At 26.8% G+C, this 13,310-nt stretch overlaps 2 protein-coding genes across 3 annotated transcripts; one reads left to right on the top strand and one right to left on the bottom strand.

Annotated features, from left to right (window-relative positions):
* The first annotated feature begins 3,901 nt into the window (after nucleotides 1–3,901).
* LOC113553190 (rho GTPase-activating protein 15-like) lies at nucleotides 3,902–8,155 on the top strand. The gene is made up of 10 exons (XM_026956384.1): nucleotides 3,902–4,304; nucleotides 5,107–5,309; nucleotides 5,398–5,461; nucleotides 5,534–5,677; nucleotides 5,744–5,938; nucleotides 6,026–6,128; nucleotides 6,430–6,567; nucleotides 6,626–6,940; nucleotides 7,287–7,392; nucleotides 7,455–8,155. The coding sequence occupies exons 1-10, from the start codon at nucleotides 3,933–3,935 to the stop codon at nucleotides 7,624–7,626; spliced, it is 1,812 nt and encodes a 603-aa protein (XP_026812185.1). The 5' UTR covers nucleotides 3,902–3,932; the 3' UTR covers nucleotides 7,627–8,155.
* A 1,032-nt stretch (nucleotides 8,156–9,187) lies between these two features.
* LOC113551428 (phenylalanine--tRNA ligase beta subunit-like) lies at nucleotides 9,188–12,870 on the bottom strand. 2 transcript variants are annotated; one of them, XM_026953666.1, is made up of 12 exons: nucleotides 12,789–12,870; nucleotides 12,585–12,673; nucleotides 12,473–12,528; nucleotides 12,261–12,415; nucleotides 12,123–12,189; nucleotides 11,730–11,996; nucleotides 11,489–11,668; nucleotides 11,232–11,407; nucleotides 10,885–11,173; nucleotides 10,616–10,826; nucleotides 10,391–10,549; nucleotides 9,188–9,371 (listed from the first exon to the last, which is right to left on the bottom strand). In XM_026953666.1, the coding sequence occupies exons 2-12, from the start codon at nucleotides 12,640–12,642 to the stop codon at nucleotides 9,220–9,222; spliced, it is 1,770 nt and encodes a 589-aa protein (XP_026809467.1). In that variant the 5' UTR covers nucleotides 12,643–12,673; nucleotides 12,789–12,870; the 3' UTR covers nucleotides 9,188–9,219. The 2 variants fall into 2 exon arrangements, with proteins under 2 accessions (XP_026809467.1, XP_026809466.1); XM_026953665.1 differs by having other exon boundaries at nucleotides 12,585–12,835.
* Nucleotides 12,871–13,310: the final 440 nt, after the last annotated feature.

Raw genomic sequence — 13,310 nt, 5'->3', positions numbered from 1 at the left:
AAGTTATGATCATCCCTTACTAAACAACTCACACACATTCGATTTTTGAGGTCTATTGAAATACTTGGGGGTTCTAAGCCCCCTAAGTCCCTCTGACGTCCGCCTATGTATAAGAATTAATAAATATATTTAGTATAGCTAGTAATTGCAATGTAGTTCAATATTATACTATAATACAATGCAGAATAGATAACTATTCTAATATAATATAATATAAATAGATAAATACTAACTTACATTATTAACAATATTGTTGATAAATGATTATGTACCTTAGACATTTTTATTTTGATGTATTTTAAATTCAGTGAATTAGAATGAATGACCTGATAATAATAAATGCACATCATATATTTAGAATGCTAATATTTAAACAAATTAAAGAATTTAGACTGTTTTTGTTAATGTTTAAATAGAAAAAAGTTGTTTTTAATTCTCAGCTGATATTAAAGATTTTGATTATTTATATTTCTGATGGTATTCAAAATAAACAACTAATAATGAAAATGAAATTATTCCCAATGTATTTAAATTGAAAAGGACGTCATACCCGCATGCGTTGTCTTCATCTAGTCTATTTTACATAGGTACATAGCACGTAGACAAAAACACGTTACGCAGTCTGAGTAGAACTCGCTCAATTTTTGGTTCTAGAGTAAATAAACCTATTATAAAATTAAAGATGACAATATTTCAGAGGCCAAGATGCTGAGTTTTTTCTATTATTCCCAATATAACGTTCATTATAATCGTTTAGAATTAACAAGCATTTCAAATAACCTTTAACTTTTCAAAATATTAATTTTTTTTAAAAAATTCAACGTCTTGTCCTCCAAAATATTGTCATCGTTTAATTTTATAAGTTTATTATTCTAGTACCAATATTGATGCGAGTTTGCTTCTAGACTGCCGGTTAAACACGTTTTGTGTACGTCGTTACGTGCGTATACTGAAACAACACATGCAGGAATAACGTCCTCTTAGTAATTAATTTTTACAACTTAAAAGGTGTAATATTATAGAACAGGGGTGGTCAGCGAGAAGAGACTCGCAAGCCACCAAATATATTAATAAATATAGAAGAGCCAAAATGTAAAAAAATAAAAAAGTCATACATAAATATAAATTTACATAAATTCATATTAAAAAATGTTACGATAAGATGCGAAGCCGCGGAAGTCTATGACGCGAGCCGCGGTTTGGCCACCCCCTGTTATAAAACAAGTACACAGACAATATAGCAATTCATTTATTTTGTGTTCTTCTCTGATCTACACTAATTAAAAATTAAACACATTTATGCAAAATCATTTTTAATAGTTTTTTAGTAATCTAAACTGTAAGTTAAATTACGTTTTATAAAAAAAATAATATCAATTAAATTTACAGCTTTCTTTTAAAAGTTATTAAATAAAATATCAGTACACCTTACATTAGTTTAGGTAGCTGTAGAAATTTTACTATCAAAAAACCTTGAAGATAAATAGGTATAAAGATGAATTATTTATAGACATTATAACAAATATTAAAATGCCATAACTTAAAATTCTAGAATAATTGTATATATATATTTTTTTAATGTTAAAAAAGTGCAAATAGTTAGGGTCACTAAAAAAAAAACCCATGTTATATAATCTAAATTTGAAAGATTCAATATATATATATATAAATTGAAAGTTTTAGTGGCCAATTTTTATAAAACCCACATAGTAGCAGATTCACATAATTGTTATATTTACATTTAAAGTGATCATATTATGTAATACATGAGTCATCTTGAATAGTTGAATACTTGAATACATATATTTACCTTTTATTAGTCTATGGTTGAGTGTCACTATAACCAATATTTTAAATGTATGAATGTGTTATAGTAATTAAAATAAAACTGAAATTTTTATATTATAAAACTTTTTTTGTGCATAGTTGTTTGGCACTTTTTTATATTTTGTAAAACAAAAAAGTAATTTTGCAAACTTGCCAAATATTTATTTTTTTACCATGATGGAGTTCAAAATATAAGAGCTGCAAATAAACATATCTAACTCAAAATGTTTAATTACAACATACTCGTAATTTCAGTTGAAATAAATACTGTTCTTAATAATCATTTATTAAATTAAAGTTTCTATTTTACTATATAAATTATTGCATCGTATGTATAAGATAATACGGGAAAGGGTTGTGTTAAGTAGTGTTGAAACATTACCCTGTGCTCCTGAACGTTGGCAAATATTATGAAACAAGCGATGAATTTACCTACTGGTTTTGCATTGACTTGTGATTCTTTAAACATTACATTTGAAAATATCGTAATTTGTATAAAATATAATATTCGTTTCAAGTACCCATAAATAATATTTTTAAATTTTAACAAAATAACTATAGTTTACATCGTTATTTTTCATTTAAATATCTAATTTCCTCAAATTTTAACTTAAAATGTCTTTCAAATAATTATGTTTGTATATTTTTTAGTTTTTTAGTTACAATATGTAACTTAAAAAAGTTTTTTTTTAATTATAAAACGATTTTTTTTTTTTTGATGATTAGTTTTGCTGAAAAACTATGAAGAAAACTAGGTACTGATTTTACTTTAACACGCCAAGAATATTAACTTAATTCACTTTCTTAACTGAAAAAATATTGAAGTTTATTTAATTTAAATATTTAAATAATATTATTGAAATACTTTTATTGCTTCAAAAAGTGGTCACTCATTGTAAAATCAATACATTCATCGCTTCTTAGAATCTAAAATGAATAATAATATCAAACAATGTTTTATTTTACATAGCTTACTAATTTATATTAAGCTTGTTTCCAGAAGTTATCGTAAATCAAATCAAACTGTTTTTACTATTCGTATTTTGCTTAATAATATTTATCACGCAAAATTTCAGTAAATTTGAAAAAAACAGCCGCTTTTTAAACTACAAACATCGTTATTTATTTTTTATTATTTAAAATAAATTGTATACAATTATTACTAAATAATATACAATTCTTGATATAAAAATTTCTTAAAATATGGTTTTACGGAAACATAAAACTGAAAGAGTTCTTCCATATCTTTCAATTCATAATCATAAACAATAAATTCAAAGTTATTTAACTCAAAATTTTAACCAATTGTTTTATATTTTTATTTTCGACTTTTCAAAGCCATGTATTTAAAAATGTATTGGAAAAATTATTTTAATTTGAAAAAAAGTTGATTTCAAGGTTACCCCTTGCTTAAATTCTATTAAGTTTATGTGTATTATTATAAGTGTATGAAAATAATATGATCCTATACTCTTAAAAAATGTTAATCTACAGTTTGAATAAATTAGGGATGAGTATGCTTGGTGAACCATTTTGTAAACTTATTATAAATGCTTAACTTAGATTCTAAATTAATTTCATTTTTTAATATTATTTAAAACAATATATTTTTTTTTCAAAATTCATATACTCGATAATGATTACTTTTGATTGTCGGGACATAGATATTGTTTTTATTTGAATATTAAAACAATATTTGAAAACCTTAAATTTTTTATAAATCGTTAGTACCTATATAGTTTTTAAAGGTTATAGACATTTTAGACTTTTTTATATAGTATTATAATAATAGGTTAAAGCATGACATTTAAATGCCACACACAGCAAATACAACTGATAATATTACTACGTCGCGAATCTATTTTAAACATTCCCGCAGGTTACGTATACATCGCTCTGTCGTTTAGTTAAAAGCATGATTATTGCTCGTTGTGACGGCTGCTGTCGTCGTCGTTGTCGTCTCCGTTTTAATTATATGATGTAAATTGTAATAAAAAAACAACCAAATACCGCGCTCGAATGGATGTCAGTATGTGTCAATTAGACAGTGTTGCGCCGCCTTTTAAAACGCGTCGGTTTCCTTATCGACGACTATTATACTTCCCATGGAAGCGGACGTAGTGAGATGGTTGCAATGTCTGCGACATACGGTTGCTGAAGAGTCGGAACCGTTGAATTTGTTTAGTGTTCACCGTGACTCTGTATTGGACTCAACAATTGATAATCTATTCGATTTTGACTCTACCACCAGTGCTTCAGATTTTGAATATTATAGCATGGACCGGCAACCAGACGATGGTAACGATTTGTTGTCGTTCGCCGAAAACGACGATAGTATCCTACCGCATTCGGTCTCAGCGACGTTTCCAAATCATGAAATTTGCGTTTCGTTTAGACCTAAGTGGTCTGACATTATGGCTTGGAAAAATGAGCTTATGGACAGCGCTTTGGACGGGATTTCGTCTGAAGACGAACAGGTGTTCACACGTTCTGTTTAAAAATTTTCAAAAAATAACCTAGCAATTCCTTTAAGTTTAAAAAAAATTCTTTAACTAATTAAATTTTGGTGTTTGTCGTTTGCGCATCATTTGTACCATTAGTGACATGACTGGAATGATACACCGATGACATTATATAGGTGACGATAATATTATAACCGATACTTTAGGAACTACACTTATAAATTTAAATAAAATATTCAAATATATTATAATAATATTTACATTTTTATAATTTTGTATTTTTTTATATAAATGTAAATATAATGAGTAATGCACGAATCTAGTAATAATAGGGTAGTACACGTTCAATAATATATTATATATATTTTTGTAAATATGAATATATAATACTTTATTTATCTTTAATATGAATACTGACGATTGATTTATATAAATGTATGGTTTTGTTTAATTATTGATATCATATATGTAATTTATAAAAATTGCGATGCACAAACTGCCTATAAAAAGGTTATTAAAAACAAAAGCTATGTGAAAATACTCTTTTCCTTTTTAACAAAAGTGATGCGCAAACGTCCTACGCCATTAGATTTTCCATAAAAATAAATATTAAACTTTGCTAAGAAAAACTCGTGATACCGTGATTATATTTTATTACATACATATATATATTTATAATTATAATATTATATTATGAGTATACTTGTATATAAAAAAAATACAAAAATTGTTGTTTATATTTTTTAACTGGACAACTGAAAATTATAAATCAATATATATCAATATTTATATATTATATATTTTGTTATTGTTTTAGTGGCTTTCGTCAAAAGATTTTAAAGGTCGTTCTTATTACTATGAAGAAAATAGTAAAGAATCTTCTTGGACATTGCCTGAGACAAATAATAGCAATGCATCTAATGCTAGCCCATCGTCTCTTAAATTAGATTTAGAAGATTCTTCTTCATCTTTGAAATCAAACAAAAGTAATAGCGAAAAAGATGATTCTTCAGACATCAAGTAATTTGATACATTTATTTTATTTAAATATATAATTTTTATTGTTGTAAAAAGTATTAAAATATCAATTGTATAATTTAATTTTTAGAAGCCCATCCTCGTCTACAGTAAGTGTTCCTAAGAATTGGCCCCAATTATGGGATGGACATATGGTAATTGCTTTTTTTTTATTAAATGTTAATTGATTTTAATTTTTTTCTCTTATTAAAAAATTAATTTTTTAGTGTGTATTGAAAGAGGGCCCTTTAAATCGAACAAAAATTACTGAAAATGGAAAAAGACTTCGAAAAAATTGGACAATATCACATGTAATACTTACTGAATTGTTTTTGCTTTTCTTCAAAGATGCTAAATCTTTCGTAGCAATGGTAAATTATTTGTTTATTCACTAAAACGTTTTACTACATATATTAGTATATATTTTTATTTTATAGAAAAATGGTAGTGGACGACCAGAACTTTGTGTAGATTTGAATGGTGCTCTTGTGTATCCAGCCGACAAGGTATCTAGTCGTAAAAATGTTTATGTTATCAGTACTGTTTTAGGAACTCAGGTATTGTTCCAAAATGAATGTAACGTCCAAGCCCAGTCATGGCTCTACGCAATACAGGCAGTTATTTCAAATCTAGTTAGTAATTATTATTTAATATTATCTATTAGAGAAGTGTGTCATTACTAAACATATGTATAACTAAAATTTATTTTTTATTTTTAGCCATGCAACTTTGACAGATGTCCTCGTTTTCCAAATGCACGTACTAACGACTTACTTGATACTGAAAAAAAAAACAAACTGAATAGAAACAAATCCCTTAAATGTAAGTTCCAATTAATAAAATGTATTCTTTTTTTTTTTAGGTTACACTAGTTAATTTATTGTATACAGTCATATCCTGTAGTAGAGGGTCTAGATAATAAAACAGGGAAACAGTAGAGTTTATCAATTGAGTTTAATGAATATTGCAGTTCATTCGCTGATTTTATTTTATCTTTTATTTTTTTATTTTATGAACAGTCATGTTTTAAATATTGGTGTATTAAATTTAATATTATGACAAAAAATGATAAGGTCTTTGTTTTATTTTGCAATTGATAATTTTATGATTATTTTTTCATTAGTAAAAGCAAAAGATGGAGGCAGTATGGAAGATTTGACATCTAATGTAGAACGCCAGACAAAAATAAAAAACCGTCTACGGAAATTTTTTCACCGAAGACCTACAATGGAATCGCTTGTCAAAAAAGGAATTTGGAAAGGTATTAAACCATAATTTATCCAATAATCATTTTGTTAAATTACTGTTTTTTAATTTAGATGAGAATGCATTTGGTTGTTTCTTAGAACATGTGGTTGGTACAGACCAACCACGCATCCCAGCTTTTGTGCAACGTTGTGTGGCAGCTATTGAGATCAGTGAAGATAATTTAAAGACCGATGGCTTATACCGTGCTTCAGGTAATTTATCTCAGGTGCAAAAGATAAGATTGCAAGTTGACCAAAATAATCTTTCGGTGATTGACCAAGAAGAAGACGTTCATGTTCTAACTGGTGCTCTCAAGCTATTTTTCAGAGAACTCAAAGAACCTCTTATACCCTATCATGCTTTCCGCAAAGCTATTTCAGCTGGCAGTAAGTATCAAGTTAATCAAATTATTTATTAAATGTTCCAAAATCTTCGTCATTATTTATATTTTACTAATTTAATAATGGCATGATCAAGTGATATTTTAAGTTAGGTTATTGGAAGTATAATAATCACTGTTTGAAAAGATATCTTATAAGTCCTTGATTATAATATTTCTAATAAATCATAAGTATCTGGTTTATTATACAAATCTTGAACATATTATCTCTTACAATTTTAGAAATTAGATAATGATACTTATGATTTTAACTACTAAAGACCTTTATTATAGATTAATGAATTTATCATATTTTACTAAAATTAATATAATATTTATCATTTATTTTCCAGCAAGTCATAGTCGTAAAGACAAGTTATTGCATTTTCGTGACATCACAAAATCGTTACCTGGACCAAATTATGACACGCTAAAATTTTTACTTATACACTTATTAAAGTAATATAATTTACCAAATATTATGTTTAATTTGTATTAATTTTTGTATATTGTGTGTATAGAGTAACAAGTTACAAAGAGTTCAATCGGATGCACATTCCAAATTTAGCTATTGTTTTTGGACCAACTCTCATGTGGCCAGAAATTGAATCAACAAATATGGCAATTGACCTGATGCAACAGAATATGGTGATAGAAGCACTTTTAGTCGACTTTGATAATATATTCAAATAAAAACGTTCAATAAAATATTAAATCTGTACAATACCGTTAAAAGCGTAACATTCCACTATGTTTCTACACTGTATTTTATAAAAGGAATTATTTAATGTGAATATTATTTAATATAATATACCGCTAAAATCATTACAAGACAATATTTAAGACTGACACGTTTTGACATGTATTGCAGGAAATGTTGGATATTAATATGTTTATTTTTTTACGGAAATGATACAAATATGTTAACCAGTTTTATTTTACTTTTACTAAGTAGGGCTACTATTTATGTTTACGTATGGTAGAAGTTATATAAATGTATATTTTTACTGCTACCAAGTACCTATAAATTGTATGATTTTAGAGTATATTTTTTTTTTTTGTTTTATGATTTATGTATTGTATTTTGTAATGGTTAACAAAATGCTCTCAAATGTTATCCTATTAGTTGTTTTTCTTTTTATGTAAACATAGATTAGACTTAATTTTGTTACTGTTTCTTAATATTTTAGTTTTTAATTTAGGATTTTTTTTTAAAAATTATTTTACATTCTGTGAATATTTTTTTACATAGAATGATTATTATTTTTATTATTATTATTATTATTTGACCTAATATGCACATATTATAGCATCAAATATATTTTACCTATGTTAATAAAGATTGTTTTAATATTTACAGAACTATGTAGGATATCTATTCCTTGGTTAAGTTTTCTATGACTGAAGTTTGAGCACTTTGCAAGAGATTTATAATTATAAGATTAAAAATACAATATGTTAAGTGACCTATCTACAATACAATGTGGTCATACTCCGATACTCGTAAATAACTAAATTATTTAATTATGAGGTACTGTAAAATGGAATTTATACCTAACCTACGATTAATATGACAGCATCAGTATGAAAAAATAATGTATTATAGCTATTGTATTGAAGTCTATATACATCATTTGTAAAAAGAATTGCAAGTCATATATCCTTTAAATTATCATTTTTGTTAAACAACAATTCATTCAACATATATTGATTATATATTTGATTTGGAATCTTTCTACTCAAAGAAAAAATAAATGATAAGTAAAAAGCGGGAAAAAAATGCAAAAATGTGCAACTGTTACCTTTGTTTAAAAGTCAGGCCACTCTCTACTAAATCATTTTAAAGTGTCAATGCGCAATGATAATTTCATTGCTATTTAAATAGTGATAAATATACATTTCTAAGATACAAATTTGATTATACCATAGAAATTTTAATGATCAAATTATGCATTAAAACCTTCCTTCGAGTCCCTCTAGACCTATTCATTGGTGAAAACTGTATTAAAATTTGTTAGGTGCTTTTTGAGTTATGCACATACATACAAATACATACAAAAAAGGGATTCTATTTTACATAATATATATACAGATACAGATCTAATTTATATCTAACAGACCATTAGTTTTTTTTATGGATTATTAATGAAAAAAGTTTATTTTTACATAATATTGCCTTCAGTTTTCTTTAATAACCATTAATGTCTAAATTATTTTTAATTAGAGACAAGCTTACTGATAAATTAAAACAAAATAATGTGAAAATAAATATTTTATTTATTATTTTTACAAAAATGGTTCGAGATTTATTTCAAATGCTGAACATGGCATGGTTAGTTCATAGGCAGTAATCACTTCAGGATGCAAAACACCCATCAATCCAATGACATTCTCTTTATATATTATTTGTGCACAACGACCAGGGAAATAAGTCTCATCTGAAATAAATATACATACAAATAATATATAATGCTATATAGAAATTTCCAGGTGCGGATACAAGAGGGTACTATGGGAGCAATGCCCCCCCCCAAATCACAAAAAAAAATCAATTTACTTTATTAATGTTAAACAATGAAAAACATTAAATTTTTCTATAGTTTAGGATCTTATATTTGTTTTTATTTACATTAAATAATAATAAATACATTGTTTAGCGGATAGTGTTATTTATAATTCTGTAATTTCCAATTGTGCTGACTGACGACACGACAGATGCCGAACAAAGTATCAGAATTTTTTTTCATAATTCTATGTATATTTATGTGCTTAAGAAGATGGTGTGATTTAAAATTAAATATATCTTAATGCATACATATTATAAATTATAATTTAATAAAATTATTGAGTTCGCGACTCGTGTTGTATTGCAGCGCAAACCAATTTTTTTCATTATTATTTACAGAATCTCTTTGAATAATTAGTGATTAAGTGTGAGACCCACACCATATTATAAATAATAGATGTATTTTAATCAACTTTTTTCACATACTAACACATATTGTAATAATAATTTATTAATGAAGAAATAGTTGTATAGATAACATTTACAATGAAAATTTCTTCAAATAAACATTGAATATTTTGAATCAATAAAAACAATTATTGTTGGTTTATAAATATTCAATAGTTTTTACTAATTGTTCTTAAATAAAGAGGAGAGTTCTTTTCGACGCACCTACCTAGTTTTTTTTATTAATTTTTAGTTGTAAGTTAATTCCTTTAAAATTTAAAGAAATGTTTATAGTAATAGCATTGATTATGTATATAATAAAATTAAAATAATAAATATATATATATATTGTATACATAATTGATGGTAATAATTATAATATAATAATATAATTATTTTAGAATATATAATGCCCCCCCCCCCAATAATTACTCTGGATCCGTGCCTGGACATTTCATATAATATAGTCTAATATTAATTTATTATTATTTAATATTTTCTTACCATTAGCAGCTTTAATTTGGTAGGTATTGCCACTTTCAGCAGAAAATTTTATGTTTAACATTTGCATTATTCGGTCCATAAGGCCATGGACAATTTCAAATCCTGGAGTTTTACCATAATATATGGCACAAATATGTCTTTCATTACGAGCCCCCACTTCTACGATGATAAAATGTTAGAAACTAAATCTTTTAGATATTGTATGATTTGTAAGCAATTACTTACCACTGGTGACATCTTTAAATACCACATCTGTTACTTCAAATAATTTCATAGGTAGAGGCATTTTTTTATTAGCTGAGGTAGTTTTCAAGAGCCCTGATAAAATATTAGTACGTGCTACTTGAAATTCCAATGTTTTTGGGTTACTTATGCATACAGTACGTTGAGTATCAAATGGTTTTCGGAGCTTTGTTGACACATCATCTTTAGAACACTATATAATTCAAAATAATAATTAGTGTCTATAACAAAAGAATTGCCAACAAACTTACTAAAGAGAACGTTAATACTTCATTAAAACCACAATAAGCTATTTCATTTCTGATCTTATCAGACAGGTTATTTATAGGCAATTGAGAGCCTACCGTAGTTGTTTTTGGTAATGTTTTTGGTATATTGTTATAACCATAGGCAATAGCTACATCTTCATATAAGTCACATGCATGAATAATATCATGTCTAGTTGGTGGCACTTCAACAACAACCATATCTGATTCTTTCAATACATTTGATTTCAAACACATGGACGATAAGGCAGATGATAGGCTATCTAAATTTTCACTACAAATTATTTCTTTAAGAGAATATTCTTTAAATTGTATTATAAATTTTATAATACCTGATCCCTAAATATGAATTCACTTTCTTCCGATTCACTGTTTCTTTGCGATATTTCAATTCTGGGTACAATTTTACCAATCCATCTGGGTATACAACTTCACACCTTTCTGCTGTGTACTTATTTAAACAGTATTTACTGAACATACATAAAACTGTGTCCAAAACAATATTGGCCTAAACAATAAACAAAATAATCAGATTTACAATACCAAAATTGAATCAAGATTAATTAATTAATTATTAACATAAACATACTTTCTTTAAATCAGTTGCTGTACACTCAATAAAGACATTTTTGGTTTCTAAAGTAATCCTAGAATGATGACCATTAATTATCGGAGGCATTGATAGTACTATTCCACTACTATCTGTAATGACTGGATACACGCTGCTATCTTTAATTATACTCAAATATTGTTTCAATTGAGCATGTGTCTAAGGACAAAAAGTCAATTAAATGTCAGATTCCTAGTAGATATTAAAATGTTTTATTAACTGAATAAATATCCATTAGTTTTGCAGCACTATGAACTTCTGTTTGATTCAATGCTTTGAATTTGATATCTTCTGGCGGTAAAGCATCATATGTGAACGGTCCTTGAATTGTATCTAAATCATGGGTACCAATAGCAACAAGTGAACGCTTTCTACAAATATTCTGATGCAGTTTGTCTTGCAAGTCTATGAAACTGGCATATCTCGCTGGATTAAAAGTAACATCTCTTAACACGGCTGCGACTACATAAGGCCGAATTTGTTTAGTCTATATTAAAATAATAAATAGATTTAATGTAAAAACTAAAAGCCCATACTAAAATAATAGCAAAATATAATAACGCTAATAACCCATTTAAATCAACTTCTATATTCATACTAAAATTGTACTCACATTTGGTTTAACAAGTACTTTTAATGGTTTTTTTGACTGAATGACTTTATAACGAGGTAATTCCATCCTAAAATGATTTAAATAAAATGTCAGTAATTCACGATATAGAAGAATTAGATAGGTAGTTCTTTAATTTACTTATTTTGGAATACAAGTAAAGCATCCACTAATCCTTCTAAGCATAATAAATCATAACGGTTGGCTGGTATGTCAATTCTATAAATTGTATCATCAGAAGCACCTTCAGATTTAGACTCGCTTTGTTCTTTGGAGACCATTTGCTTTTCCGAGGTCTAAATTTGATCTCATTGTAAAATATATATATTTGAATAATGATTAAAAATACTCACCACCTCGTCAAGCTCCAATCCATACGAAATGCACAAGTTGTCAAACTCTTCATCGGCTAGAAATGAGAATACATTTAAAACAACAATCATTTGATAAATCGAAAAAAATTACTGTAAGTCGTTCCTAGAGCCTCAAAAAGCAGATCCCTTTTAATATTGACTGTCGGCATTTTTCGTGTTAAATGAAACGTACGAAAGAAACTAAAAAGAAACAATAATTTGCTAAGTTAAGTAAAACCTTATTAATAACTTATAGTTTATTATGTATGGATTTAATATATTATGACGAAGTCACTAAATAGTAAATAGTAAATACCAGTTGCAGGCTGCAGTACTACAGAGACGCAGAATTAATCAGTTATATGCCCACGCATTCTACGTCCAAACAAAATATAATAATAAATGGAATATATTTTGTGATAATATGATTGATATGTTGTTATTATCAATTATCACGTGTACATACATAAACCGGCTGATAACAAAACTCGTTCATGGTTCTAAAGCCAAATTCTCTTAAATTCATTCCTATCTAAAGCCGTAATGGTTACAGAATTGAGAACATCTGTGTTCACTCCATAGTGCTTTAATGTATAATGAACTAAGAAGATTACCTGTATTCCATGGAAGATTCTACTCATACGTAACATATACGTACTAGTCAGCACAGCTGTTTTGACGACTCAGTTTGAAAAATGCATTATTTCATAGACCGATGTTTAACCTGTATATCTTTAATCGTGCTAGTCAGATACAACAGATTACGATCTTAATTTATATAAAAAAATATTTTTGATTGTTTTCCAAGTATGATTTTACGTACATACAAATTTAAAAA

This window comes from Rhopalosiphum maidis, chromosome 2 (assembly GCF_003676215.2).
Source record: "Rhopalosiphum maidis isolate BTI-1 chromosome 2, ASM367621v3, whole genome shotgun sequence".
Taxonomy (NCBI): Eukaryota; Metazoa; Arthropoda; class Insecta; order Hemiptera; family Aphididae; genus Rhopalosiphum; species Rhopalosiphum maidis.
The sequence above is the reverse complement of the archived record's forward strand: the minus strand, read 5'-3'. Positions and strand labels throughout refer to the sequence as shown.